Source organism: Typopeltis vanoorti, chromosome 16, assembly GCF_054136105.1.
Source record: "Typopeltis vanoorti isolate ZY-2024b chromosome 16, IOZ_Tvanoo_1.0, whole genome shotgun sequence".
NCBI lineage: Eukaryota > Metazoa > Arthropoda > Arachnida > Uropygi > Thelyphonidae > Typopeltis > Typopeltis vanoorti.
In genome coordinates, this window is record NC_143564.1 from 62,065,700 (window position 1) to 62,093,127 (window position 27,428).

The 27,428-nt window shown below is 36.8% G+C and overlaps 1 protein-coding gene across 1 annotated transcript in view; it reads left to right on the plus strand.

The window, feature by feature from the left end:
- Positions 1 to 27,428, plus strand: part of alpha-Spec (alpha spectrin) — a 509,808-nt gene that overhangs the window by 439,750 nt on the left and 42,630 nt on the right. The window contains exon 45 of the mRNA XM_090406229.1: positions 14,059 to 14,076. Within this exon, the coding sequence (XP_090262355.1) occupies positions 14,059 to 14,076 (18 nt within the window). The remainder of the gene's footprint in view (positions 1 to 14,058; positions 14,077 to 27,428) is intronic.

The following is a 27,428-nucleotide window of genomic DNA, read 5'->3' on the forward strand; positions in this document are numbered from 1 at the left end:
TTCAGGAACATAAAAATATGGTATGTGCATGCAGGCACTAACAAAGCAAATGAGGAAGAAAGTAAGAAACTAGTATTGTTCCTAAAGTCCTAATGGTGTCCTCTGGTGGGCTAATTTGGTTGTCTTGGCCGTTGGGCTGAAGTTCTCATAATGTAAGTCTCCCAAATTTGGGGTAGTTTCATGCACCCAAATTTGGGGTAGTTTCATGCACCCAAATTTGTTGAGGTTTGGAACGTTTTTTAGAGCTGCTGGTGATTCCTTGAATAATCTCTCGTATTTAAACTTGCTGCGGTGTATTATTTTAGTTTTCTTCCAACGAATTCTATGGTGGGTATCTAAGGCATGGTCTGCCAGCCCTGAGTGGCTATATTGGTGGAACCGGATGCAGTCTTTCTGTTCTGAAATCCTGATATTTGCTGTCCTGCCTGTTTGGCCAAAGTAGGACAATTTGCAGCTGCAAGGGACCTGGTATACACCAGGTAGGTCTAGAGGAAGTGGTTGGTCTTTGGTAGAGTAGATAAGGGATGCCAACTTTTTATATGGTTTGTAACAAGAAGTAAGGTCATATTTTTTGAGGATATTGGTTATTTTCTCAGAGGGGTGCCCTGGATGTAGGGGATGGTGATAGATTTGGTGTAATCTTTATTGTGGAGGGGGGGGGTTACTGGTTTTAGTATTTTTTGGGGGTTATAGCCATTGGCTAAGAAAGTGTTGGGGATGTGGTTTAGTTCGGTAGTTAGGTCCTTGTCATCTGAGCAGATTAATTTCGCCCTGTAATATAGTGTTTTCATAACCACATATTGTTGGGATTGCTGGTGAACTTCTTCTAGAACTATTTTTACATTTTCGTCTCTTAGAGACACTATTTGCTTTTTCCTCAGTTTTCCGGAAATTTCGTTGATTTTCTTATACAGATTGAAATTATCATGTTGTTTCTGAAGCAGTTCAATTTCAGTACATAAATTTTTCATCCAATTTTCCTTGGCTTCTTTTATTTTTTTCTTGATGATGTTATGTGTTTCTGTATACCTGGCTAGGTCTTTGTTTTTATACATTCTTCTTGTATCAATAAGAGAAAGAATCTCATCTGTCATCCATTCCTGTTGTTTTATATTATTCACATAACCTACTTCTTCAATACTTGTTGTTACGATGGCATTCTTTAAGCTATTCCAAAGAGATTCCACACTTTTATTTTCTTCTATGTTACTCTGTTGTAATTGCAGGTTAAGCTGTGTCTTGGCACTTTTATTTATGTTCGGGTCTTTCAGTTTTTCTACATCAATTTTCTTTTTCTTCTTTTGTGATTTTTTAGCTGATTTTAATCTAAGACGTACTTCTGCAACTATGGGATTGTGGTCTGATGAGATATCTGCTCCAGGATAAGTCTTTGCACTCTTTATACTACTGTGGAATCTTTTATTTATCAGTATATAATCAATTTGATTTCTGACAATATTATGTTGGTTATCTTGAGGCGATTTCCAAGTGTACAGTCTTCTTGGTGGAAGTTTAAACCAGGTATTTGCTATTGTTAGATCTTCTTCCTGACAGAATTGGACTAGGCGATCTCCTCTGTCATTTCTGGTGCCTAAGCCATGTTCGCCAACAATTTCTCCATCACCCCCTCTTCCCACTTTTGCATTGAAGTCACCCATCACTATGTTTATATCATGTTTCTTTGTTAGGTTTTTAATCTCTTTTAGGTGTTCATAAAACTCTTCAACATCTTCTTCACTTTTGTCAGCTGTGGGTGCATAAGCTTGGATGATATTTATGTTAACGGGGTTTCCCTTAAGTTGTAACAGCATTATCCTTTCAGAAAATGGAATCCAATTTATTACTGATTTATTGATTTCTTCATCTACTATTACAGCTACACCATGTCGATGTTTGTTCTCATCATTCCCAGAGTAATACATTGTCATATTATCTTGTTGACACTTTCCAGATCCTGGCCATCTTGTCTCGCAAATTCCCAAAATCCGGATGCCCAGCCTCTTCATTTCTCTTGTGGCATTTCTTAATTTGCCAGCTTCATACAGAGTTCTGACATTCCAAGTTGCAATTTTAAAAGTGGACACCATTTTGAGCCCGGAGATTCTTCGCACCCCTGTCCCATTTAAGGGACGCCGGGAACTTGGGGCCAATTGTAAGGGTTTGCTCGCCATGGTGGTTGTTCTGGAGATAAGGTAGAGCAGTAGTTTCTCCGTTTTCTTTCTGCTCCGCAGTATTACAGACGTACACAATATAATCATATTGTATGTGATTATGAAAACACTATATAACAGGGCGAAATTAATCTGCTCAGATGACAAGGACCAAACCACTGAACTAAACCACATCCCCAACACTTTCTTAGCCAATGGCTATAACCCCCCAAAAAATACTAAAAGCAGTAACCCCCCCCCCCCACAATAAAGATTACACCAAATCTATCACCATCCCCTACATCCAGGGCACCTCTGAGAAAATAACCAATATCCTCAAAAAATATGACCTTACTTCTTGTTACAAACCATATAAAAAGTTGGCATCCCTTATCTGCTCTACCAAAGACCAACCACTTCCTCTAGACCTACCTGGTGTATACCAGGTCCCTTGCAGCTGCAAATTGTCCTACTTTGGCCAAACAGGCAGGACAGCAAATATCAGGATTTCAGAACACAAAGACTACATCCGGTTCCACCAATACAGCCACTCAGGGCTGGCAGACCATGCCTTAGATACCCACCATAGAATTCGTTGGAAGAAAACTAAAATAATACACTGCAACAGTTTAAATACGAGAGATTATTCAAGGAATCACCAGCAGCTCTAAAAAACGTTCCAAACCTCAACAAATTTGGGTGCATGAAACTACCCCAAATTTGGGAGACTTACATTATGAGAACTTCAGTCCAACGGCCAAGACAACCAAATTAGCCCGCCAGAGGGCACCATTAGGACTTTAGGAACAATACTAGTTTCTTACTTTCTTCCTCATTTGCTTTGTTAGTGCCTGCGTGCACATACCATATTTTTATGTTCCTGAAGATGGCAATGTGACGTTGCCGAAATATAGAAGTTATTCATTAAAGTTGCATTTAATTAATATCTTTATATGCGTTGTTAATTCCGTAAACTAATTACCAGTTATGTATGACCAATATATAAGCCTTGCTACTAGTTTTGTTAATTAGTGATGGAAACCATGAAAAATTAAAGCACTTTAATAAATTAATTACTAGTTTCATACAACACTATCATGCACTTCTTCAGATTGGGACAGAACACAAATAAAAAGCACTATTTACAAAGAGATTTCTGAATTAGTAACAAATTTTTTCAATTCATTCGTTATGAAACAGTTGTTGAACATAGCATTGAGATATCAGACACGTGGTGTATTCTTACAAGATATGCCATTGGTTGTCTCATAACCTAATTCATTAACATGTATATCCTTTATGTATGCTGCCCACAGTTGATTTAATATTAGACCTTAGTTTTTATCACATCATCAAATTCTTGATATATATATATATATATATATACACACACACACACCCTCAAGGGGTGTACAGGATATGATAGTAGTAAATGAAAAATTTGCATCATTACCAACTTCCTATCTACAATTTTCCTCCAAATCAGTCTTAAATCTCAAGACTCCAATATTATCAGGTCTTATATTTCTGTCTTCTAAGGCACTTTTTACTGTATCAATCCACCTATATCTTGGTCTTCCTTTGGGTCTTTTCCTGCCAGAGAACACTTGTTTTGCTAATTTTTCCTCTCCCATTCTGCTTAAGCCATACCACCTGAGATTAGCTCTGCTAATGCATTCCTGGATGCTGACAATATCAAGTTCTTTCCTAATATCCTCGTTTTTAATATGATATTTTCATTGATGCCATCTGTTCATGCCACTAATCTTTCTCAGGACTCTGATATCTGTGGTCTCTAGTCTTTGATCAAGTGCTTTACTTCTAACCCAGCTCTCAGATCCATAAGTTAAAATTGGTGTAATCACTGTCTTGTATATAGCTAACTTAGTGTTTTGGCTAATTTCTCTCTCTTATTCCATATAAATTTATTCATTTGACTTCCTACCATACCAGCTTTGTTGATTCTATTGTCTATTTCCATGTTTAACTTACCATCTTCACTAAAAATTGTGCCTAAGTAGCTGAAACATTTTACTTGTTCTATAAGTTCTATTCACAATGCGGTAGATATTTTGAATGTTTCTGCTTATCTTCATTGTCTTTGTCTTTTTATTGCTGACCTTCATACCATATCTATTACAACAGTTATTCAATTTAGTCAGGGAATCTTGCAGACATGTAGCTGATTTATTTAGAAGTATAACATCATCCTCATAAAGCAAAAAGCTGACATTAACATTCCCAATTTTGATATCATGTTTAATACCACTTCATGATGTAATCCATATGGATAATGAATAAGAAAGGGGATAATATGCATCTTTGTCTGACACCAGATTTAACATTAAACCATCTTCCTGTATTTCCTTCAATTCTAACTGCTGACTTACAACTCAAATAAAGACTAAGTATTGCTTGATATAATACCCCATTAACACAATATAACTGTAGCATTTGGAATAGCTTCTCTCTTGGCACCTTGTCATATGCCTTTTCCAGGTCTATGAAACTTAAATACAGATCTTTGTTATATTTCCATGATTTCTCAACTATCTGTCATAAAGTGAAAATCTGATCTTGACTGTCTCTATTTGGCCTGAATCCAGCTTGTTCTTCACCAAGCTTTTCTTCCACAATCCTTCTTAACCGTTTCTCAAGTATACTTGCATAAATCTTTTCAGGAACACTCAGTAGGGAAATACCTTTATAATTCTCACATTCAGTTTTATTTCCCTTTTTAGATATGTGTACTATGAGAGCTCTACTGCAATCATCTAGAATTCATCCCTCTGTCCAGGCCTTCTGAACTATGCAGTGCAGCCACTGTACAACTTTTATACCTCCATACTTGAACATTTCTGGTCGAATATCATCTACTCCTGCTGCCTTTCCACATTTCAGGCTTTTGATGGCTTTTTCTACTTCAAGTATGGATATGTATTCCTGACCGCATGCCTGGTCAGTGTTTTTTTACCTACCACTGTGCTGTCATCATTGCTTGTTTCATTGAGCATTTTTTCAAAGTAATTACTCCATACTTCGCAGATATCTTTTTCTCCAGTTATCATGTCACATTTATCATCTCTAATTCCTTTTACAGTACTCTTTCCTCCATTTCTGAGCTTCTTCAACAACCTTCAGAATATCTTGCCACCTTCTTGATATTTATTTTCTATGTTCATGCCAAAGTCCTCTCATGACTTTTGTTTAGTCAGTTTTACATAGTGTTTAGCTTTCTTACATTTCTCTCTGTATTCTCTAAGAGCACAAGCTGACTTATTTGCCAGGAACTTTTGATATGCTTTCTTTTCCATCACTGCCTCTTTAACTTCCTGTGTCCACCATGGAGTTCTGATTTTTCTATCCTTGCAAACAACCTCACTGCATGCCTCTCTGGCTGAATCAATCAGTGTTTTCTTCAGGGCTTGCCACTGAATCTCCAAGGTTTGATTCCTGCTCTCAAACTCTTTCATTTTTTCATGAATAATATTTGTATATTTTAGTCTACAGTTCACATCTGTGAGAGCTGCTCAACTTTTATTCTCTTTAAAACTTTCTTACATGTTCTTCTTTTCAATATGAAATTCAGTTTTATCTGCTCAAGACTAAATGGTGATCACTTCCAGTTTCATATCCTCTGTACACTCTGGTGTCCTGCACCAGTGGGAAAACATCAGTATCGACAATAACATAGGCAATGAGACTTTTCTTATTCTTTGCCTCTTCTCTCCATGTGAAGTTTTTATTACATTGGATCAATATCTTATCATCTTGCATTCCTCCTTAAATTTACATACATAATTGTTAAATTCCATGTATGGTATTTTAGTGAGTTGTGGAAAGCTAGTCCAGATTTATGTGCCTGTTTTTTCTCCACATCTGTGATATGTTCTTTTTTGACGGATTTCTCAAGACCATCGTTGTTCATGTAACAAATGGTGCATTTACAAAAAGATTTTTTGTATACTCCTGGTCTCTTCATAGCCAGATTAGTTGTTTTGGTGATCTTAACATGGATACTTTTCGTAATGGTCAGCAGGCTACTTTTAAGTTACATTGTTGTAGGATTTTTGCTATTTTGTCTGTAATGTTTTTGATGCAAGGTAAGGAAACCGTGTGTCTTTAGTCATCTGGTTGTTGTGGGGCTTGAGATAGTTCATGCAAGATGCTGTTGATAATTTTGATGTTAACCATTTTTTAGAAGAATATCTCTTTCTTTGAGAGTTTGATGATACCTCTCTTCCTATGCTGGGTGGTGGTGAGAAATAGCATGTAGATACCTACTTATATTGAACTTCTTTCTGTAAACTTCAAAAGTAAGATTGCAATGATCTTCAACTGAGATGAGACTATCTCGTAAGAAAATAGATTTGTCTTTTTCTACTTCTGATGTGAACTGGATTTTGGGGTTCATTGAAGTTATGGAAGGTTTCTTCTGAGCCTGGCCAAATGATAAAAACATCATCTACATATATATATATATTAACCATAATCTTGGTTTCATATAGTATCTCTCAATAGCTGTTTGTTCAAACCTTTCCATGGGTAAGGTTTGAACTATAAAGACATAACATAACATGCATTATGTTATGTCTTTCTATAGACATAACATAATGCATTTTGGCCATTGCCTCTGTCATAATGCAGCTAGTTACATTAAAAAAAAAACACAGATTTTCTGAATAATAATCCCTTTGAAATCAGCTTGTTGTGAAGCAAATACTTGAACTACACTGCTAAAGTGTCAAAATGTGAGTAATCACTTGTAGTGGGCACAAGTAGCCTTGAAATATCTTATTACTGTAAGATATTTTGAAGCTGCTTTATACTTCATGCCTACAAGTAATTGACTACTGTCCAATTCTGACAAATCCTGTCTTAATGTTTGCACTGAAATCACTTCTAATACACGTGCTTTGTCTTTTATGATAAAGTGCATGTATTAGAAGTAATCCTATGGGACTCGAATCTCAGGAGGTTATTATAGGGCACCCTGAATTACAATATACTTGGATACATCCAGTGGTTTCTTGAGTCATTGGTCTTACATAGACTTGCATTTTTTCATTCTTGCCAGTTTGTTGCAGTTACTGTGCAGTGAATTGAGCTTAATAAATTTGATTAACCTCTAATTGTTCATAAATCAATGATTTAATTATTGTATATCATAATACACAACTAAACTCTTAAACCGTGCCATCTTAATTAGGGATAGGTATGTGCATAAAACTTTCAGTAAGCGAATAAGTGTTGTAAATAACATCAAAATTTTAGTTTGAACAATATTAAAATAGTGCATATAAAATGTCGGCGTCCTTTGTTTGTGTGTGGAAATCTTTTGTAAGCACATTCTTCTGGATTGCCATTGGGACCAAGCTGGCAGCTATACACTGAAAGCTTCCTTGCAGACTTCCTTAGGTTATTTTGAATATCTGAGTTCTCTCTTGTAAGCATGCTTGATCATTCACTTTTTTGTATGGGTCTGTGATTATTTCACAATCCTTTCAGTGTCCTAATTCTCTACTGACCTGATGACTTCTTATAATCACTTGTTAAAATTACTGCTTTTCTGAAGCTAATGTTGTTTTTAATCATCTGAAACAGAAGTGTACATTTATAGTTTAGGATATTTTATTTTTATTTTATTTTATTTTTTTATAGGATGGATGCTAAAAATCCTTTAAAATCAGTTGCTCCCAACACTTCAAATAAACCAATCAAGTATTTATCAAGTACTATTGTGTTGGAACAGTGTGCAGAAAATTCAAGTAAAATTCACTGAAAAAGCATTTCATCAAAATTTTAGTTTTTTTTTTTTAAATTTATTTATATTTATTTATTTGCTTTTTCTTGAATTTGTCACTCAAATTATTTCTTGTGAATTTTCAGGGAACTGTTCTTGTTTCTTCTATGGGCTGTGGTTCATTTTGAATGCATTGTTTATCTTATACAAATCATTTAAATCTTTAAGTAATGTAGTAGTAGTTGTTAAAAATATGACATTAACATATTGGTTACCATAATGTTACTGATATTTGCAAAATGAATCCTTCGAAATAATATAGCCAAATACAGTGTGAATCACATCTTTATTTCTGTTATACATTTAATTGTGGGCTATTAAATATATTTTGTCATCCACTTAATGATGCTATTTTCTAGTTTTGATAGCACCTGCTAGTGTTGAGGCAGTCAGTTTTGTTAATTAGATTAAATTAAATTATGATAATTATGTCTGCGCTGTTAGCCTGGTGGTTTTGCGCTTCACAACCATATGCCTGGGGAAGGAGTGTCCTAGGTTCGATTCCCGTCAATGACGTGAGGCGCTTAAGGATCTTCCTCAGCCATAGTCAAGTTAGCCGGTCTTGGGCGTGGACAGCAGGGTTTTTTCCACCAGTTTATGTTGTGGGGTTTTTCATCCCGCAAGCAGGCAAAACCGGCCTCGTGAACACACACACGGATCTACAGTCATAAATACGTAACCCCCCATGAGGGGCTCAACTCATCCCAGTAGGTAGGGGGGAGAAATAGGGAGGAAACTCCATACGAATAAATAAAATAAATTATGATAATAATAATAATAATAATAATTATTATTATTATTTAGTCTTCCATGGAGTCAAAAGACTCATCATGGGAGGTCCCTCCTAGGAAACACAAAGTCTATCATACCATTCCTTAAACGCATTGACCGTTCTCACTCTCACCACACTATCAGGCAATGCATTCCATGGTTCAACCACCCTCCATGCAAAGAAACCACTCCTCACCCTCTTTCTCACAGTTTCCTTTTGTAACTTCCAGGGACGGCCCTTTGTCATGACTCCTTCCCACTGTTCAACCGAGCGAAAGAACTCCCCAGTGTCAACCCTGTAAACACCTCTGAACAGTTTAAAAGTCTCAATCATATCACCTCTCCTTCTTCTCTCCACCAAACACTACAGTCCACACTCCCTCAGCTGATCCTCATAACTAACATTATACAGACCCAACACCATCTTTGTGATCCGCCTTTGTACCCTTTCCACAGTTAATTTATCCCCTTCAAATCCTGGGGACCAGATCTGAGAACAATAGTCTAAGTGTGGTCTGATCAGAGTCTTATACAACGCAATGATAACTGTTTTATCTCTGCAGGTCAGTGTCTTTCTCATTATTGCAGCAATCTTCTGTGTTACCTTCACTACCTTTGCAATATGTCCCCTAAATTTCAGGTTTCTATCAATCATTAATCCCAGATCTCCTGTCTCCCCTACTTCCTCCAGTTTAATTCCTCCCATAGAGTATGCAGCATCCCATTGATGTGTCCCAAGCCTCAAGACCTTACATTTTGCTGCATTAAACTGAAACCCCCATTCATTTGCCCATCTATCTAGCTTATTCAGATCCTCTTTCAGGGCTTTCACATCTGCACTATTACTAATAACCCTTCCCAGCTTCGCATCATCTGCAAACAACCGAATATCCCTTGCAATCCACGAACATATGTCATTGATATAAAGATTAAACAATATAGGTCCCAGTACTGAGCCCTGTGGAACCCCACTTGTAACCTTCTGCCTCTTTGATATTGCTCCACCATACACAACTCTCTGATACCTATTGGACAGCTAATCCTGAATCCAGTTGACCAATCTGACATCCAGACCCATGTGCTGCAACTTGAATATCAGCTTATCATGTGGCGCCCTGTCAAATGCCTTTGCTAAGTCTAGGAAAATGGCAGTATATGCCTTTCCCTCATCTAATGCTCTTGTAACTTTATCATAAAAGGCTAGCATATTGCTAAAACAAGAGCGCCCCTTCACAAATCCATGTTGACTCTCACAGATAACATTACTCTCATCTTCCCAATGCTGTATGCGGTCCCTCATGCTACTTTCTCCAAGATCTTACTAACTACTGATGACACACAAACTGGCCTATAATTAGACACTTCCAGTCTGCTACTGCCCTTATGCAATGGCACTATCTTACCTTCCTTCCATTCCATGGGCACCTTTCCCGCAGCCAGACTTTCATTGAAAAGCCAGGTCAAAGGCACTGTCAGTTCCTTAGCACATTCTCTCAAAACTTGTGGTGAAATACCATCTCCAGTCCCACAGTTTTACTAACATCCAGGGTACTCAGTATGTGGAACACACTCTCCTCCTGCACCTCTAAACCTCGAACCTGCCCTATCCCTCTAGCATTAAAACTGACTCCTCCAGGATGAAATATTCCAATAAAGTATTCATTGAACAATTCCACTATGTCCTCTGCATCAGTCACTCTATTCCCATTTTTATCCCTCAATGTCATTCTTCCACAGTCATTTCTCCTCCTACTGGCCACATAGCTAAAAAATTCCCTAGGATTTTCCTTGGATGTAAGGGCCAATCTTTTTTCATATTCCAGTTTTGCCTTCCTTACCATACTAGTCACTCTCCTGGCCTGTGTCTTATATTCCTCATGCATCTTCTCTTCACCTGTCTCCTTATATCTCTTCCATAGTCTCTTTTTCGCTTGCAGTTCCTGTTTAATATTGTTTGTCATCCACTTTATGTCAAATTATGTCCTCTTCTTCATTCGTGGAATACAGCTTGCCATTGCTCTAACAAATATTCCTTCACAACTTCCCAAGCACAAATGATATCCCAGCCTTCCAATTCCTCCCTCCATGAAACTTCCCCAAGTTGACGTCTAAGACTATTATAATCACCTGCTTTATAATTCCACATACGTTCCCGTCTCTTTGATACTCCTGCATGTCTATTCATTTTCCAAGTCAAAACCATATGGGTACTCTCTCCAGCTAGTGGGAGAGATAAAGTGAAATAGATAGAGATTATGTAGTTCTCACATCCTTACTAGCCATGCTCTTACTCAGTATGCAAGTATGATCTTCCCACCCTTCTTTCCTAGCATGTATTGGAAAAGTTCTCCTGTATCTATCATATAAAATCCCTTTCATGGTTTCTATTTATTTTCAGAGTGAATATTTCATAGACCTGACACCTATAATTACTGGATTCTGAATTTTTTCTCCTCATACTTCCTTATCCTTATGAAATTCTAGTGACCAAATCTGTGCACTGTAGTCTGGATGTGATTGCATGAAGGTCTTATAAAGGGGAATGATAACTTCTTTTTCTCTGCTCATCAGTATCCTTCTCAGTATTTCATCAATCCTTTGTGCTATTATTATTTTCACAGTATGCCCCTGAATTTTAGTTCTCTCTTCATTATCGCTACCCAATTTTAAGCTTCTTCAATGTCTTGCAACATTAAGCTTGCACACATTATTGTTTTTCCATAATCAGTCTGTTTAAATCTTCTTGCTTGATCTGTCCAGACTACTTGTCAGATATGATTGCCTGGTCTTTCTTAGAAAGGGAAGACATTCAAAAAAGTGCCTTGTGGGTAAAACAAGATAAATAAATAAATTAAATTCCGTGTGATGATACAGTGTTCCCCTTTTTTACTGGAGTTCACGGTACCATCTAGTCCCCCCAAATTTTATCCGAGCTCAGGAACCGGCATAGCTGATGAATCAGACCTATGGCTGGGTCAGTATTCCTGACTGTAATCCGTGTGTGTCCTCGGACCAGTTTGCCTGCTTGTGGGATGAAAAACACCAGATAAACTGGTGGAAAAAACCCTGCTGTCTACGCCCAAGATCGGCTAACTTGCCAACGGCTGAGGAAGATCCTTAAGCTCCTCACGTCGTTGATGGGAATCGAACCTAGGGCACTCCTTCCCCAGGCATATAGTTGCGAAGCGCAAAGCCACTAGGCTAACCGTGCAGACTAAAACAAGATAATATTGGTTCTATGGAACTGTTCATGTGTGAAGACAGACTAAGGGAATATGAGCTTCAAAGTTTAATAAGAAATAGACAGATTATTATTATTATTATTATTATTATTCCTGATACCTCCAAGGAGTCCGAGGACTCATCGCAGGAGGACATCTTCAACTGTCTCTACACCTTACCTCTACTACGAATCAATGCCATCTACCGCCCACCTCCAACACCACCACAACTAGTAATTTTTGTCTGTAAATTGCGTGTGTTCTGAAGGGCCGATTTGTATGTATGCGGGATGAAAACCCGAGTTTCCGGGAGAAAAAACCCTGCTACCTCCGTATGAGATCGGCTAACTCACCATCGATTGAAATCGACCAGATAAAGATTCCTCCCGTTGCGACGAGAATCGAACTTGGGCCTATTCCAATCGAAGGGCGCAATGTACCGTCGTTCTTCCAATTGCGCTACGGAGCGCATTGAGAGAAGATACAATAAAGATATATAAATTGGTAATGGGATTTTACAGTATAGATACAAGTGAAACTTTGAACTTTATTGATAGAGGAAGAACTTGGGAGGGGATCATCCTTGAAAGCAGAACCTGAGTAAGGGTGTGTGTTCAGGAAAGTATGTGAAGTCACTGTTCTTATGGTGTGCATGTTTGGAATGGATTCTTTTATGTTGAGAGTGCATCTTCAATGAACGTGTTCAAGGAAAGATGCAATCAATATTTTGATATTGCATTACTAGAAGGGACTTTCCCCTTGGTGAGTCTATGGACTCCATTTAGGAACCTGCATACCATTACTACTACTACTAATAATAAAATATTAATGAGACCAAGGATTGTGCCTCATCATTCAAAGGAAGGAAGGAATGAAATGTTTGATTGAGATACTAGTGTTTTTTATTTGCATCTCAACCACAAAAGATTGTAAATGTGTGTTTAGTACATATCGTGGGTGAGCTAAGAGTTATCTAATCTGGAAATCTGCTCTAGAGACCACACATGAAACCTTTTGGAGCAGAGTTGTGGTTTTACATTAAGCAATGAAATTCAGACTTCTTTGCCCATAGTGGGATTTGATTCCAGAACTTGTTGGTGAGAAAGCAGATGCTAAAGTCATGCATTCTACTAGGTGACTAATTAGGGATCATTGAAGAAGTAAATTATCAGAATGAGGTGTGATTTGGCAAAGCGTCATCATAAATATTTTGGTAGAAGCAAGGATTTTTAAGAGATATTTTTGATATGCCATCCCAAATATGGGATTGTTGTTGTAAGACAGGGGATGAATTTGTACAAAAGTCTAATAAATGTAATATTTTTATTCCAAGAAATGTTGGAATTATATATCATCTAAGAAGAAACATCTGTTTACTTTCTTATTGTCCCTAGACATTATTATACTAAGAAGTAAAGAGGAATTTTTATATCTAATAAATTTTATGTTGCATTAATGATAAGTATGTTGTATTCATTGCCATCATTACCATTCTCCAGTTATGTGGAGATAGAATTTAAGGCACCAGTTATAGGCATATTTAGATCTCTGATTGTTTGAAGACACAAGATTTTTTTCAGTTGAGAAGAAATGGATTCACCTTCCTTGTCAAATCTCAGAACAGAATTTACAGTTCAGGAATTATGAAACATGTAAGAAGAAAAGAACAGACAAAATAGCAAGATTGCCTTTAAGGCAATCCTGCATTTCTATGATATGCAACATGATATTTATTATCAGAAGAGGACACTACCATCCAGCTGCGAAAGAAGAATGACCATAAGAACAGGACCTGATCAGAACTTTTTTTTTAAACTGACTCTTTTAAACAGACTATCAAATGCATTAAAAACATCAAGGCCAACAGTTTTGTTCTCTGAGGTTTCCCACAGAACTTTTTCAGAATGATATAGGCAACTATCAATTGGGGAATTTGCATAAGTTATTAAATGGTTTATAATTAAATATTAAATCTGTGATTTATTTTAGTTACTATAATTGTCTAATAACTTTAGAAGCAATAATATGTGCTGTTTTATAATTTTAATTCTAACATTTTTTCTTTCTTTCTTTCTTCCCATACTTTCATGTTTATGTAACTCTGGAATATCAGGATGTGGCTTCTAGACGGGTGTGTATATTTTCATTTCTTTTCACTTAAAAACAGTTCTTCTGTAAGCATTGCTAGCTATATGTTTAATATACAACATTTGGAAAGAAGTCATTTGACACCCCCATGGGCAAGGTGCATCATACCAAGTAACAAATCATAGCCAGTATAAATTGAAGAAATATGATGCTCACAAGTCAATGAAACTGTGTCTAAGTGAAATGGCTGTGAGATGGGAACTGACAGAGTTTAACAGAGGCATTATGATAGGATGTCATACTGCAGGCTTATCTGTTCTGCAAATTGTTGACAAATTTGGCCATCCCAGATCAACAATCAGTGATGGTGTATTGAGATGGACGTGCAGGGAGTCAGGGTACTATGTAAATATGATCATATATAAAAACTGCCATTCATTGGCTGACACATTGAATGTGGAGTTTTGGGCATAGACTGGAACATGAATCTGCACAAAAACATTCAGAACCAAGGGACACAACATGGATTCTCATTGCAGGACTGCAATATGCAAGTCCCACATTACCCTAACCAACATGCAGTTGTCTTCAGTGGTGCAAAAAGCATGTACAGTGGGATGTGGAAGCTTGGAAAGCTGTGTTATGAAGCAATGAATCACACTACACCCTCTACTGAACAGATGGATGGATGGATGTGGGTATGGCAGATGCTTGGTGAATGTCTTTTGACAGAGTGCATAATCCCAATTATGAAATTGAGAGGTGGTGGCATGATGGTATGGTCCTGTTTTTCTAGTTTGGCCTTGGACGTGTATTTGTGATTCCATGAACATTGAATTCCGAGAGGTATCTGAGCATTCTGGACAATGTGGTTTGTAGATATGAATTCACCACACTTGACTGATCTTATTACATGCCTACAGAAAGAATGGTCCAAAATTCCCAGTGATTACTATTGTACACTTGTGGAAAGTATGCCCTATTGAATTGCTGCAGTCATCGCACAGGAGGTCCTATACATCTTATTAAGGTGGGTGCCATGGCTGTTTGTTTCTAACACTATGGTGTCCGTTGACTTCTTTCCGAGTAGTGTCTGTGTGTATGTGTGTACGTATATACAGTATGTATTGTTTTGCATACTGTTATGATATTATAATTATCATTAATTCTTATTTTGGGACATCAGGTAAATATAGTTTAATTATTTTAACTGTTCTGACATTATGATATTATATAAGTGTCACAAGTTTATCTTCTGGTTAAGCAACTTCTGGCAGAAATTAATATGTTTATAAGAGAGAGAGATATTGGGAATTTTTAATGAAAAAAAAAACTGAATTTGTTTTCTGAGTTTGATAAGTTTATATAACTTATTTTTAAAAGAACTTTTTTTTAACTAATATATTTTCCACCATCCCTTCCCTTCAGAAGATGCACATTCATTGTTAGCTAAAGAAATTCTAAAGCCTAACCAGTTTATCTAAATACATGGGCCCATGTATTCAGACTGGAACAAGTTTAAAAATTTATTACTTAAAATAAATTTTTAAACTTGTTTTTTAAATTTTTAAACTGTTAAACACAGAATAAATCTAGGATAGTCTACTGTGATCCAACTTACAAATATATGGTAAGATACACATCTCTTCAAAGAACTTAAAATCAAAGTAGATGGCTCAATGGCACACTCCACACAGTTCATGATGTCGAGACCCATAAAAAAACTGTGGGGAGTGTCCTCTTCTACAGTTTTGCTGACGATAATACACTCATTTGTCCTACTCATTCAACATACCATGCAGTTCTCATTTCACAATTGTTTACAAAAGATTGTTTACAACCAATGTTTTAAACACTGATAGCCTAGTCATCTTCGTTGCTAATTAAGTTTTGCTTGTTTTCTCCCAAAAGGGTTCTCAGTTCATTTATGCTTACCTGTAATTATACACAAATCAACAGACAGATCAGATCTTATTCCTTGTACTGGCATGCTCCTTTCTGCTCCAGATGCTGCATCTCATCCATTCAGTTAATAACTCATTACAAATCCTAAATCTGCTAGTCCTTAGAATACTGTTCAATGTTTGGTGTTGTGTATCCAAACCATCCCTAAAAATTCTTAATGCTCTCCAGTGGAGAGTGATTCTGCTCATAGATGATTTCCCTATCTCATCACTCACACACTTCTCTGTGTTGAGGGCTTCCATTGTCACTGCACCACTGAACTGTTGAACATTATATTTACATGTCCTATTGGCCTTATTAAAACAAGAGCATCAGTTGTCAAACATACCTTTTCATTCCAACTGAACACACCAGATCTATTTCTCCTCTTCATTTATTCTATCCACTTCTGTCCTCTGGAATGGTCTTCTTTGTCAAGTGTTTCCCCAGCAGCTATAATCTTCAACTCTTCAAGAAAAATGTCAATGGATTTTTTTCTTTCCCAACTCTCTCTTGCAACTGACATACATGGCACTGCTGTTCTATAGGTTTTTCTACCTCTAATGTGGGATTGATATTTAAAAAAAAAATGCAAAAAAATATCTAAGTTAGAGGAAGTGTTGTAGAGGAGATTGAAGAGATTAGTCATTAATGAACCTAATAGTTCTCTTTTGTACCAGTTTCAGGGAGTGCTTAAGGACTCTAAATGACCGAAGGTAATGTGGATGATGAGACAGAAAGAAATGAAATAGCATGCTTACATGCTGTCTTTCAGAGGACAAACCATGAGTGAGAGAGAGAGAAAATTGATTGTTTTGTGGTACATCAGGATGGGCAATGAAAGAAAAAGTGAATAGGAAAAGTATGAAAGTGCAAGTAACTGAGAGTAACAAGAAGGTATTGCATGGAGATTCAATGATAAGAAATATACTTAATGAGAAAGTGACTTAAGCATTTTTTAATGAGAAAATGCTGAATTCAGTTTCATAAGTTTCAAATCTGAATTGATTGGTGGTGATGATATATAAGGGTAATAAGGGTAACTGTGGGTCCGAATGTTGAAATGCATGTACATGAATGCCAAAGTATCAGAAATAAAGAAGAGTTTTTGATATTGGTTAGTTCAACTTGGCCAAAAATTATAGTCGTTAGTGAGGCCTTGTTGCAGGGATAGAATGTAAAGGATATTGTATTTTCAGGAAGGATAGAGGGAGTAGGACAGGAGATGGGATATTGCTTGATGATAACTGAAGAACTTCAACCGACAAAATTAGAAGTTAAAGAAGATTGGGGGGGTGCTAGTAATTTGAGGCTTTCTGGTGAGAGACAGAGCCCTATAGGACAAAATATATTGTTGGTTGCTGCTCTAGATCATGGGGTCCACAGAAAGGTGTGAATGTCATACATTGGTAGATTAGAACATGAGCACAGGCTGAGCATTTATTATAGGGACATGGATTGGAGGGAGGAAAGGGGATATGGCAAGATGGAAATGGAATTTATAGTTGCACATAATTGCCTGAAGCAGCATATCATAGGGGAACTAAGGGTTTGAGAGTGCTAGATCTGGTAACATCAGATGATGTATCCATAACCAAGGTAGACACTTTCTTTTTAGGGTTACACGGTGATCAGCATTCATTTTAAAAATTTTTTATGGAATTTACAACCGTGTTACAAAACTTTTTTATTATCCCGACGTTTCGATCTTCACATCAAGATCATCATCTGGAGCGTACATAAGCATACAGAACAAGCTGAGTTACATCATTAACTGTAAGCTAGAGAAACAATGATTTGATCAAATGTTATTCTACTGGCGTGATCTCTGGTGAATAAAAAAAATAAAATAAAATAAATAAATAAATAAAAAATTACAAATAAAATAAAATAAAAATTTTTTTTTTTACATCAAGCTAAATTCTATTTTTACAATGACAGGAATAAACATTCTTTTAGATGGTTTCTTTCAGGAACAATTGGTGTCCTATTTTTAGCATTACAATTCCTATTTTTGATTTACAATACTGGATTTTCTACAGTCCTGTTAATAGTTGTTCTTGGTGAGGAAGGTCGAATATATGCCTTCCATATGTTTGGGATTTTTAAACCATCATTGTTGTTCAGATTGGGGTGGTTGCTGATAATCTCGCAGGCTTCCTTGAATTTCCGTTCATACCATGTTCTAGTGTGATGTAGTAGAAACATGGTATGAACGGAAATTCAAGGAAGCCTGCGAGATTAACAGCAGCCACCCCAATCTGAACAACAATGATGGTTTAAAAATCCCAAACATATGGAAGGCATATATTCGACCTTCCTCACCAAGAACAACTATTAACAGGACTGTAGAAAATCCAGTATTGTAAATCAAAAATAGGAATTGTAATACTAAAAATAGGACACCAATTGTTTCTGAAAGAAAACCATCTAAAAGAATGTTTATTCCTGTCATTGTAAAAATAGAATTTAGCTTGATGTAAAAAAAAAAATTATTTTATTTTATTTGTAATTTTTTATTTATTTATTTATTTTATTTTATTTTTTTTTATTCACCAGAGGTCACACCAGTAGAATAACATCTGATCAAATCATTGTTTCTCTAGCTTACAGTTAATGATATAACTCAGCTTGTTCTGTATACTTATGTACGCTCCAGATGATGATCTTGATGTGAAGATAGAAACGTCGGGATAATAAAAAAGTTTTGTAACACGGTTGTAAATTCCATAAAAAAAAAAAAAAAATTTTAAATCAAGGTAGACACTCTGCCTTCAATCTGTGAGGATGACCACTCAGTCTTGTTCTGTGAAGTTGCTAAACAAATGGATTTCTCCCTCAAGAAAGGGTTGAATTACAAAGCTGGTAATTATTACAGACTTAGGAGGCATCTTGGAGCAGTGCCATTGGTTTGAGAGGCTACAAGAAAAGAATGTCGTGCATGAAAAGGTCGTGGATTGTTTGAGAGAAGCATTATCAGGCTGGAGTGCATATCCATGGTCAGAAGAATAAACCAAGTTGGAGTTAAGTCGCATCTCTGGCGAGGTTCCAAGGGAGTGGAAAGAAAGATAGTTTCATTATATAAAAGTGGCTCCAGAAAGAAGTAGCAAATTATAGATCAAAGAGGTAAACCGTGAGTAGACATATCGGTACACAATAAATAATGGGAAAAACTCACGTAGAAAGATTATTTATTAGTATAATTTTCGCCTGTGTGTCACAGGCATCCTCAGTACATTAAGCTCAAAATTAAACACTAACTGACAATTCCAAAAAGCGCCACCTAAGTAGCTGGTGTGAACAAGCTGAGTTACATCATTAACTGTAAGCTAGAGAAACAATGATTTGATCAGATGTTATTCTACTGGTGTGACCTCTGGTGAATAAAAAAAAATAAAATAAAATAAATAAATAAAAAACACCAGCTACTTAGGTGGCGCTTTTTGGAATTGTTAGTTAGTGTTTAATTTTGAGCTTAATGTACTGAGGATGCCTATGACACACAGGCGAAAATTATACTAATAAATAATCTTTCTACGTGAGTTTTTTCCGTTATTTATTGTGTACCGATACGGCAGGTCCTGCCTTAGTAATTTACTCACATTTTATAATAAAGTGACAGCAGAATTGTATAAGGGAACTGGCTACACCATTGATACTGCTAGACTTGGCAAAGCCGTTTAACAGAATACCATGTGGGAAAAACGCTTACAAGTTGGAGCAAATGGAAATCGATATGAAGCTTGGAGGTTGGATGGAAATGGGGAGGGGTGGGACACACACCATAGAGTAGTATATGGTGGAGTCGAATCGAGGAAATTATGTATAACTATATAAAGAAATAACATATCTTAAAACCCTTTGACCCACATGTTTCATCAAATTATAATTATTTTTTCTTTTAGGATAAATAAAAAGAGTTGCTTTAATATCATTTATGTTCTAGCTGTTTATCAGAACTTTTCACCCCCCCCCCCCTTGCCGTACCTGAAACTGAGTGATAATCCGGTTCTTCATAATGTTACTATTATTCGAAAGGACAGGACAGTGGAGGGACCTACTCACAAAGCACTTGCCATCCTTATGGACAACCATGCCCTCTCTCTTCCAACAAATCAAAATTAACAGCAGCATATAAGCATTTGCTGCAAGACTCTTGGTAGGAAATGTAATAACAGTGGGCTGCACTACCTCCTTCCTGCCACAGATTTTTCACAAGATGACCTTGATGATGTCATATTGCAGTTACTATCATCCCCTGGTTTTGATGGGGAATTTAAATGGACACAACACTCTCTGGGGTAGTGCTTGAACAAACATGTAGGAAGAGTTGTTGAGCATATGCCTGACAACAACAATCTCCCTCTTGACAAATCCAGGAAGCAACACCTTCTTCCATATGCCGACTATAACCTTCACTGCCATCAGTTTAACTATCTGCTCACCCTCCCTTTTCCCATTGTTTTAGTGGGAAATTGATGGTAACCTATTTGGGAGCGATCACACTATCCCATGATATCCACTTTTTAACATGGGCAACCATGTACATCATGGATATCACAGTGGAAAATTGAGCAAGCTGACTGGTCCACCTTTACCTCATTAGCAGTAATGAGATAAAGTCCTATCAGGAATTCACCGAAGTATGTAACATATATTATTAAAGTTGCAGCCACAACTACTACAATTATTAAAACATCTAGTCAATTCCAATGTTTTCCTAAACCATGGTTGAAAATTGCACAGCAACCAAGCAAGTCCAGAGTAAGCTTAGGGTATTTTCTCTAGATACCCCACAACAAAAATTTAATTGCTTTTAGGTGAACTCAAGCCCGAGCAAGGCTCATCAGTCATCAGAGCTAAAAGGAATTCTGGATTCAATTTATTTCTTCTTCTATGTCAAGATCCACCAACAGCAAAGAAGCATGGGAAAATAATTCTTGAAAATGAAAGGCAGATGTACCACCTGCTGGCTCTCTATCCTTGAGCACAATCGTTTGCACAGCTGCTTATCCAAGAGCAATTGCCAATACAATCAGAAAGATTTTTGCAAAATCATTGTTAACATACTGTATTGAGTTCCTTTGAGTTCCTTGTCCAAAATAAGCAATGCAGAAAAATTAACATCATTTCTTCAAACACCACAGAAGAATATAACAGGCCATTTACCAAAGAATAAATGAAAGCTGCTTTGCTTAAGTCCCATCCAACTGCTGTTAGACCAGATAATATCCATTATGAGATGGTAAAATATCTGCCAATATTGGCTATGGTTCAGCTGTTGACTTTTATGATGGAAATTTCTCTGATACCTGGCAAAAGCAATTATAATTGCTTTTTGCCAGGGAAGGAACCAAAATTCTCAAATAACTATCCAATTGCTCTGACGAGCTGTTTGTGCATGATTCTATAAATAATGGTTAACTCTCATCTGTTATAGTTTCTGGAGAGAAACAACCTTTTCTCCAGAACACAATCTGGGTTTAGAAAATATTATATCTACCACTGATCACTTTGTCCAGTTAGAGATGCCTTCCTAAAATGCAAGTATGTAGTATCAGTTTTCTTCAATATGGAAAAAGCATATGACACTGCTTGGAGACATGGAATACTGAAAGACCTATATAATTTTATTCTTAGAGGGAATCTCCCTCTTTTTATCAAAAACTTCTTGTCTAATCAAATCTTCCATGTCTGAGTGAGAACGGCTTTCACTTTCCCTTATAACCAAGAAAAGGGAGTCCCTCAAGGGTAAGTTTTCATTGTCACACTTTTGGCAATCAAGGTCAGCTCAGTAGCAGAACAATTTCTTCCAGTAGTAAGTAATTTTCTTTATGTGGATGACTTTGTTCTCTTCTGTCACTCATGTAATCTGAGTATCATAGAAAGGTAGCTACAGCAAGCCATTGTCCATCTCTGAAAATGGGCACTTGTAAATGGTTTCAGATTTTTGCAGCAAAAGACAATTTGTGTGCATTTTTTCCACAGGTAGTGTTCATCCTGGCCCAGAACTCCAATTAAGATAATCACTACTTGCATCACCAGCTCAAATGTCACGTTTCCACTATGACAATCATACATGCCAATACATAGCTTTTCTTTCAACAGGCTACCAAAATTGCAGCAAGAGCTTCTCCAGGTGTTTCACGCCAAATCCATTTAAATGCAGCCCATCTCTTTTATGCAGTTCCATCCATCCATCTCTCAAATTTATCTCACATGTTCACAAAATGTGACACATTTTGTGACCTCACACAACTCTGCTGGTATACCATTCATAATTTTTGCTAGCCTTCTCAGCTCATCTGAGCAGCATGCTGACTATCTAACCTACCACTATTATCTTTTATCCTCATCGACAACCACCTCACATCCATCCTTATATTATCCTTGTTACCAACCAAATAATTTGTGCTTACTATTTCTACTTCTACTATCACTAGTTTGCTTGCTTACTCTTCATTCTAAATTATAAAGGGATGTTTATTAACTCGCTTATATTTCACTGGATTTCAACCCAACCTCCTCAGAGCAAAACATTTTTACATTTTACAGGTGATAATGAGTAAGTGAAATGATTCAAATTATAATGAACAAATGATTTAAAATCCTAATTTTTTGGCTAAGTGGTAATTCGGGATGTCGATTTCTTCAACAATTGGACATTGTGGCGTGTTTGTTTTGTGTATTTTTGGCAGGCTAAATTCTGGGTGTGCAGACATAATGAGGTATTAGTTTTTTGGTAGTTTCTACTGCCCATGTGTTAACGGATTTAATTAATTCAGTTGTTTTCTTTTTGATGTGTTTCGTGGAGTTGTATACCATTTGGTAGGTGTTGTGGTCCGATACCAAATGGTTCATTTTTTCTATGTAGGTTGTCTGATCTAAAACAACAGTAGTATTTCCTTTAACTGCTTTTGTGATTATAATGTCCTTGTTATTTTTTAGGGATTTGACAGCCAGTTTTTCATTTTGTTTAGGTTGCTGCTTGGTTTTTTGTTTGCATTTAGTACGCCCGATGTTTCCATACGTATTTTGTCAGCTAGATTGGCGGGGAGGGATCTTAGACCTCTCTTGATATGATAAATGATATCGAGTTTGACCTTAGCGAAAGTTCACCTTGGGTGAGGTTGTAGCTTGATTTGTTAATAACCAGGCCGTAGTCCAATGGCGGTTCATTGCTCTTAACTTCAGTTGTTGGTGATTGGCTGCTCCTGGTGATGTCGGTTTATGATTGGCTGCTCCTTTGGTTATGGCGTCCTGATTGTCTTGTGCTTTATTGCTGTTTTAGTGCTTGGAACTGCTTTATTAATTTTTCCTTGTTTTTTAGTAATAGGTGCTTGGCCATGCCATCTGTGATCTTGTCTAAAATATCCCAAATTTCAGAATTAACGTAGCAGGATAGCTCTAATTTTAGTTGTAAAACTTTGGCTTGGGCAGATGTTAAGTTTTTTCGTGCCTTGTGGATTTGTTCCCTTAACAACGCTTTTTCCAACCGGGCATAAATACGGAGCACTTTAGCTGATGTAAACTTTTTTTTAGTTTAATGCAGTTAGGGATTAAGTTGCTGTCTCTACATCGTTTCAAAAAGCTAGTTGATTAATTAGCAAGGAAACACGTATCTTTAGCTTACCATAGAGGTTGCACTGCTCGTGGGTCAAATCTCCATGGATTATGATGACTCTTTCTAAGGTTACTCGGTGATCAGCATTCATATTTACGAATTTAGGGACACAAAACACACGTGTTGAAATGATTATTTTACTTATTATTAATAAAATAACACTTGATGTTTCAACCCCTGTATTGAGGTCATCATCAGAAAAATACGTGTATATATGAAGACAAGCTACATGCTCTTGCACTCTACAAAAGTAAATTGAATGTACGCTGTTAATTAATCGATTACTTAGCCTGACCTCTGGGGTTTTTTTACCACTAGAAGTCAGGCTAAGTAAAAGATCAGTTAACAGCATAGATTCAATTTACCTTTGTAGAGTGCAAGAGCATGTAGCTTGTCTTCATATACACATGAATTTTTCTGACGATGACGACCTCAATACAGGGGTCGAAACTTCAAGTGTTATTTTATTAATAATAAGTAAAATAATCATTTCAGCATGTGTGTTTTATGTCCCTAAATTTGTAAATATGAATGCTGATCACCTTGTAACCTTAAAAGAAAGAATTTAATTTTTTTGATTTACAAAGGCTTCTTTTTAGGGTGCCTGGCTATCAATCCCTGTCGAGAGTCTTCTCCTGAAGTTACAAAGCTTATGACACAACCTAGTGACTTGGCATATTAAAAGACCTGTTTAATCTTGGTCTGATGGAGGGAGGGGCATCTTCCTATTTTTAATTAAGAATTTCTATCCAACTGTGTCTTCGAAGTCTAACTGGGAAACACATTATCTCAGCCATATCATGAAGAAGAGGTGATTCCTCAAGGCTCTGTCTTAAGTGTCACCCTCTCCACTATTAAAGTGAACTCAATTACTGAATGCTTCCTTCTAGTAGGCAATTGCCTTTATGTCAGGGGTTTTACAATTTACTGTCACTTCTGCAATATGAGGGTCATTGAAAGACAACTTCAACAAACAATCGATCATGTCTCTTCATTGCACTGTGGATTGTGTGTTTCTGGAAGAAACACACTCTCCACCCTGTGATTTAAGTATGGAACAAGTGACTTCTGTTATCCCTGTAATTCCAGATGACAAGTTTTTGAGACTCATCTGTGTGTAAAGAAAGTTAACTTTCTTTATACACATTTGTCATCTTTGACAAAAGTGCAGAAAAGCATTGCACTCTATCCTCTACTGAATGGGATGCTGATCGATGTTCCTTGCTCAACATTTATCATGCACTTCTACGTTCAAAGCTTGAATGTACAAGTAAGTAAATCTTGCAAAACTGTAAATCTTACGAGGTTTATCCGATTAGCTATTGGTGCTTTTTGCACATCATTCATTCAAAGTCTTTATGTTGAATCAAATGAACCTCCTTTATCACTTAAATGACAATATTTGTCTCTTAATTATGTTCTAAAAATAAATTCCCTTCCAGATCATCTTACACGCACTAGTCTCTTTTCCTTGCATTGGGAGGTCCTGTATCTCGCACTTCAGACTGCCATCTATTCTTTTGGTATGCACGTTAAAGAGGCTATGAAAGCTATTAGCACGATTATGACAACATTACCTGCACCAAACAAAACAGCATTCCTTCATGGCAGGTTGACAAAGTGAGAGGTTGCAGGATAGGGTGCCAGCCCTTCCAAACCACCCCATCCTACAACCTCTCGCTTTGTCAACTACTGAAGTCTCATACATCCTCATCTGTCTACCTTGAATTGTTCAATGCACACAGAGCAGCCCATTTGGATTCCTTGCCCATCTATACCGGTGGTTCAATATCAGAGATCTCTATTTGCTGTGCTGCTGTGTTTCCTAGCATTACAATCTCCAACCAGATTCTACTTGATGGTAGTAATTATACAGTGGAGTTGCATGTCATTCAGCTTGCATTTGTGCATATCAAAGAAAACTCCTACGAAAAGTATATACTTTATTCAGACTCTTTGATTTCTTTATTGGCTATCTCCTCTCTGGTGTATAATCTACATCCAGTGCTTGGTGAGGTGCTGCAACTCTTGTACAAAATAAAAACCCTTAATTTCAGTTTCAGTTGTGTTGGATTTCTAGCCACAATTGAATTAAGGGAAATGACATCGCAGATGCAGGCTAGATCAGCTCGTACTTTTTTGATGTACTGTTTGAAGGTCCCATATACTGACTACACACGGGTTATAAAATGAAATGGCAGTTGGACAACTAACTCCCGACAGGAAGCACAGACGAACAAATTACGTGAGATTAAGCCTGAAATTAATCATTGGCAATCTAGTCAACGTAGAAACAGAAAAGAGGAATTGGTTCCTGCCAGGCTATGCATAGGTCACAGTCATCTCACACATTTACTGAAGGCCAATGACCCACCAGTGTGTGAGAAATGTAACACTCATCTTACCATTAGTCATATTCTGGTGGAGTGCTAGCACCTCATATGAGAGAGATGGTATCATTACTTATCTGGCTGAGCCCTAAAAACTCAGGCAGATGTTGTTAGACTTGGACAAATTGCATGACATTTTTACGCATTTGTCATCTTTGGCAAAAGTGCAGAAAAGCATTGCACTCTATCCTCTACTGAATGGGATGCTGATTGATGTTCCTTGCTCATCGATCAGCATCCCAAATTTTTGTATTTTTACAAAGCATTAATTTATTTAAAGCATTTGGTTATAAATTTGTTTATATGTAGATACTGCATTGCAGATACTAAACCTTGTACATACATTTTATTTACTCATTATTTCTTCTTATAACTTTGTATATATATTTTATATTCACTAATTTTGCATTATAACTATTTATTTATCTATCAACACTTTGTGTACTGCTAACTTGTGTCCGGTGCAGTATGATCCTTGCTATCCTTGTGCCATAAAACCACAAATCAGTCATTCTTAAAATAGGAGATAACCATTGGTTTTTTAAACCAACTTTATCTCCTATTTAGTTATAAGGAAAGTTGACTGTTGATGGTCTTTTCCATTTCTCTTCAGTCCTTTCCAAAGTAACAGAAAATGCCATCAAGTCTACTTTTCCTGTTACCTGGAAACTCATTATTTAATCATTGGCCCCGGTATTGATTCATTTTTCTCACTGCATAGGGGGATTCCTTGTCTTTTCAATCCACCTCTGAACATGTGTCATGGGAATGTTTCTAAGACATTTGATTGAATCTGACATAGGCCTACTCAGCAAACTGACCACTCATAAAGGATAGAATAATGAATGGGTGGTCAGCTTCCTCTTTTTGGCCTATCATTTCTATTTCTATCATTTTGGCCACTCTATATCATCATAGAGTGGCCAAAATGATATACCATGGGTCTGTTTTTTTTACCTGCCTTCTCCTTTAGTGATTTTTTACTCTCTCTCTGACCTCAGATGTGAGCTGTAGTTTTTTAATGACAGCACTTTACATTCTTCTTTTCATATGACAAACTTTATGGTTTTCAAGCTTCCACATTTTAAAATTAGTGATTGTCAACAATAAAAAGCAGATCTTGATGCATTTCTTTGGTGCAGTGAGGATAACTAATCAACTTAATTGCAACCAAAATAGTTCAGTATTCTTTCTTTCCTGCTAAACACCACACACACACACACACACCTCATTTCACTTTAACTACGAGAACTTGGGCTTGCATTTTATTATTATTATAACATACCACCTTCAGGGAGTCCAAAGACTTATCGAGGGAGGGCACCTACTTCACAACTTTCCATCTCCACCACTCAATTCACCAACTACAATGAACCGCAACTCTACTTTCATCATTTACACCAACACCATCTACCGCTGACCACCACCACTTGTATT